Source organism: Lagopus leucura, unplaced genomic scaffold (assembly GCF_019238085.1).
Source record: "Lagopus leucura isolate 7727_CA_CO unplaced genomic scaffold, USGS_WTPT01 35331-1_obj-0_obj, whole genome shotgun sequence".
Classification (NCBI taxonomy): Eukaryota; Metazoa; Chordata; class Aves; order Galliformes; family Phasianidae; genus Lagopus; species Lagopus leucura.
In genome coordinates, this window is record NW_024963286.1 from 1,603 (window position 1) to 6,067 (window position 4,465).

The following is a 4,465-nucleotide window of genomic DNA, read 5'->3' on the forward strand; positions in this document are numbered from 1 at the left end:
TCGGGTCCTGCACTGTGGTCACAACAATCCCATGCATTCATTACAGGTTTGGGGCAGAGGAAAGCTGCAGGGAGGAAAAGGATCTGGAAATGTTAACTGACAGTTGACTGAATATGAGCCAGTACTGTGCAAAGTGCCCAAGAAGGCCAATGGCATCCTGGCTTCTATCAGAAATAGAGTAGTCAGCAGGACCAGGGGGATGATGTACTCAGCACTGGTATTGCCACACCTTGAGCACTGCGTGCAGTTTTGAGCCCCTTGCTACAAGAAAGGCATTGAGGTCCTAGAGCGTGTCCAGAGAAGTGCAACAAAGATGTAAAGGGTCTGGAACAGAAATTTTACAGGGAGCAGCTGAGGGAACTGGGTTGTTTAATATGGAGGAGGCTCAGGAGGACCGTATCACTCTGCTCAACTGCCTGAAAGGAGGTTGTACCAAGGTGGGAGTCGCCTATTTCCTCAGGTAACGGCGAAGAGCTGGAAGTCATGGCTTCAAGTTGTACCAGGGGAGCTTCATGTTGGATATTAGGAAAAAAAAAAATTCACAGAAAGAGTGGAGAGGCATTGGAACAGGCTGCCTAGGGCAGCGGTGAGGTCACCATTCCAGGAGGTTTTCAAGGGATGTGTAGATGTGACACTTAGCAGCATGGCTGAGGAAGCACGGTGGTGGTTGGACTAGATCTTGGTTATCTTTTCCAACCTTAATGATTCCAATACCCAAAGAGCCCAGCTGTAGGCGCGGGCGGATGGGGAAGATGCTTCCGGCACACGCGCGGACTTGCGGCCGTGCTCCGATGCTTTTTGACCCCGCGGAGCCGCCGTAGTCGGTTGCGGTGCGCATGCACGGAAACTTCCGGCCGCGCTCCGATGCTTTTTGTCCCCGCGGAGCCGCCGTGGTCGGTCGCGGTGCGCGGAGTCGTCATGGAGTCGGAGGGTCCCTCTGAGCCGGGTTTCGTCGGGATCCGCTTCTGCCAGGAGTGGTGAGAGAGGCGGGAGCGGGGCCGGGACCGAGCCCGAGCCCTGTTCCGGCCCCGCGCTGATTCGCGTCTCTTTAGCAACAACATGCTGTACCCCAAGGAGGACAAGGAGAGCCGTGTGCTGCTTTACGCGGTGAGGCCCCGCGGCTCCGGTCCCCCCACGGGCCCCGCACACCCCGAGCCGCGTCCTTCAGAGCTGGGCCCGGGCCTTGACCCTCCCCACTCCCATCTCTGCCCCCAGTGCCGCAATTGCGACTACCAGCAGGAGGCCGACAGCAGCTGCATCTACGTCAACAAGATCACGCATGAAGTGGAGTGAGTGCGGACCCCCTTGGGACCCACCCCCGGCACCCCTTCCTCCTGATTCCAACCCACAGAGCCGTCCACTGCCATCCCCTCCTTCGTCCCCCCGACAAGACAGCCCCTATGATCCTCCCACCTTGGCACATTGGCCGTCCCTGTTCTGGGTATCAGTGGAGGCTGGTGAACGGGGGGGGGGGGGGGGCGGCGATTTCAAAAGGACTGGTGGGGGTTGTTAACGAGGGGGTAATTAAGTGAGGAAAGTGCTTGGCAGGTAGTGAGAGGTAATAAGGCAGGCTGACTGGAGAGCAGTGAACAAAGTGGATCGGTTCATAGTAAGGACGATAATGGAATGATTGGGTTAATAACGGTGATCAAGGTGTAAATGGGGAGTAATTAATAAGGATAGGTAATAAGGGAAGATGACCAGAGGGCAATTAATGGAGAAAATTAATAGGGGATATATATTCATAGGCAGTTAATAAGAATCATAAAGGAACAGTTGGAATTGTTAGTAAGATTGATTGAGGAATAAATAGAGAGTAATTGATAAGGAGAAGGCAGTGGAACAGGTGGAAGAACTCAAGAGCAATTAATAAGAACATAATGAGGAAGATGACAGGGTTGTTAACTATCTTGAGGCTCGTTAGGAGGTTGATTAACCATCTGGGTGTCTCCTCACAGTGAGCTCACGCAGATCATTGCTGATGTCTCCCAGGACCCTACGCTGCCGCGCACTGAGGACCACCCCTGCCAGAAGTGGGGAGGACTTGGGGATCCCTGTGGGGACCAGGAGCCCCTGCAGGGATGTGAGGGGCTTCCAGGGGGCCGAGAGATGTCCTCAGCCTTGCTGCTTTCCCCCTGGGCTCCAACTTTACCAGTGTCGGGGGCATGGTATCCCTGCCACGTTCCTGCTGCAGGGCTCTGCTATATGCTGTCCATCACCAGTACTCTCCTCACAGCTCCTTTACTTCCCTATGGGGTTATTTAACATCCCCTCCTGTGGTTCCTGCCCCACGCAGGGGCTCCACGTCCCTCCTGTGTTACTGCTTTCCTTTCTCTCCCCCAGGTGTGGGCACAAGGAAGCTGTTCTCTTCCAGTCGCACAGTGCAAGAGCTGAGGTGAGGCACCACCCCCAAGTCCCCCAGCCTCCCAGCTGCTGTTGCCACCCCTTCGTATCCCTCTCCTCTGACCACCGCCTCCCCCTTCTCTTCAGGATGCCATGAGGCTCTACTATGTCTGCACAGCCCCGCACTGTGGCCACCGCTGGACCGAGTGATGGCTGTGTCCCTGGTCTGGCTGTCACCCCCCCAAGCAGCTGTTGACTCCTGTACAACCCCTTCCACCTGCCAAATTTCTTCTCTGTACCTGCCGGAATGGCATTTGCATACAAAAAATGGTTGACTTTTGGCAGTGGGTCATGTTGGTGGCTCTGTGGGATAGCATTGGATGGGAGGCAGCTCTGTGGGGCAGTGGGGAGGCTTTGGGATGACTGTCATGTGGCTGGGTCCCTGCAGTAATGTCGCACTTTCAGCTACAGAGTCTCAGATCCCCTGCAGTGTCCCCAGGAGGCATCCTTTGTACCCCAGAGTGTCCCAATGGGCCCTGAATTGCAGCCCTAGGATCTCCAAATGTCATCCCAGGTGCCCAAGAGGAGCCTCAAGTGCCCTCAACCAAGCTCTTGTCACCTCACTGGACCCCAGCTTCAGCTCCCAGAGATGTCCTGAGCTCCACATTTCTCGCTGTGGGTCCCGTGCTGCAGTCCTGGTGCTTTGAATAGCCCCACGGGGGCCAAAACTGCCTTCTGGGTACTCCGACTCCTAGTGTACCACGTTATATGCTCTGCATCCCTAGACTGCCTATTTGTGTGTCAAATCTCCTTTGCCCTGTCTCACATTACACCATCAAAGCATAAATTGCCCCAAGAGGTATCAGATCTCCTTCACCGATACCCTGAGTAGCTCAGTTGGGCCCCAGATTGCAAATATCCCCAGAGAGCCTCACATTGCAGCAGGGTGCAGCTGCAGCTGGTGAATGGTGCCAGCAGAAGCCCCAGGCCTGTGCCCTGGCATCCTGAAGCCTGAGGTTGGTGTAAGTCTTGTTGGTCCCAGCAGTGTTGTTTGTTGGGTTTGGCCCAAATTAATGGCTGTGGGACAAAGATTTTGAAGGTAATCTTTAGACTTGACAGAGATGGCTCCTTCCATCCCTGTTCTTGTTGCTGCTATTGAGCATTGGCCTGTAGCAGGGCTGGGAGGGGACGTGTCTCAAGGCAATTGCAACAGCTTTAGGGGGCTCGGGGGGGGTTCAGATCTGTGAAGAAGCCATAAACCTCGGTTAAAGGTCAGGAGGTGTTGGTGCTGTGATCGTTGGCTTATGCCAGACCTGGGGAACCGGCACAGGCAGGTGTGAGCCTTCTGAACCTCTGGTTTTTGAAGCAGTTCTGGGCATCCAGCGCTGTCTCAAAGTGCTGCTTGTGGCACTTGTTCTGCTTGGGGTCTGTGATTAGAGCTGCTCTGCAGCGGGGTTTCTGCATGTTTCATTTCCTGTCCCTGTCATCCTTTGCCAATGTGGAGCAGGGAGGGAAGCAAATCTCTTGGAGAGATGAGGGACGTGAGCAGGAGGTCCCAAAAAGCCCCATTGTGGCACTCAGGTACACACCAAGACCCTCAGCTCGTGCACTGGAGGAACTCTCCCAATTTCTAAAGCACCTGAGCACTCGCAGAAGGAATTGCATTTGGGGTTAGACTGTGATTAAGCCGTGTCATACAACTTTCCCCCCTCTGATGAGGTTTCCCTCTAGGAACCTTAATGCTGCACTTGGCAGCTTCCAGAGATCACCAAAGGATCCAGCCATGAGAATTTGGCTGGAAGGAAAAGGGCATCACGGGGACGTAGGGGGGCCAGAGCCCCAAGGGCTTGTGTGGTGAAATGAAGCAAAGTCCAACCCAGCAGATGGTTTGTATTTCAACAGGGCGGCTCAAAACTAATCCTAAAGCAAGTGCCTGTGTCCCCAGCCATCAGTCTGGGCCAGCAGCAGTGACTCCCGATGCAGACCAAGAGAAATTGTTAACAATATCAGTGAATGCTTCTCACTTGGGAGACATTTGAGGTGACCTGAGGGTGACAGAGTATTCTTGGGGTCAATTCAGGGTAGGCTGATTTTTAAGGCAGTAAAGAGCTGCACAGAGACT

At 54.4% G+C, this 4,465-nt stretch overlaps 1 protein-coding gene across 4 annotated transcripts; it reads left to right on the plus strand.

The window, feature by feature from the left end:
• The first annotated feature begins 835 nt into the window (after positions 1-835).
• LOC122191063 (DNA-directed RNA polymerase II subunit RPB9-like) lies at positions 836-2,684 on the plus strand. 4 transcript variants are annotated; one of them, XM_042891265.1, is made up of 6 exons: positions 837-977; positions 1,053-1,107; positions 1,216-1,289; positions 1,959-2,033; positions 2,344-2,395; positions 2,491-2,684. In XM_042891265.1, the coding sequence occupies exons 1-6, from the start codon at positions 865-867 to the stop codon at positions 2,551-2,553; spliced, it is 432 nt and encodes a 143-aa protein (XP_042747199.1). In that variant the 5' UTR covers positions 837-864; the 3' UTR covers positions 2,554-2,684. The 4 variants fall into 4 exon arrangements, 2 of the variants coding, with proteins under 2 accessions (XP_042747199.1, XP_042747200.1); XR_006182297.1 differs by having other exon boundaries at positions 836-977; positions 1,216-1,441; positions 1,959-2,395; positions 2,491-2,537; XR_006182296.1 differs by having other exon boundaries at positions 838-977; positions 1,959-2,395; positions 2,491-2,537.
• The last annotated feature ends 1,781 nt before the right edge of the window (positions 2,685-4,465 follow it).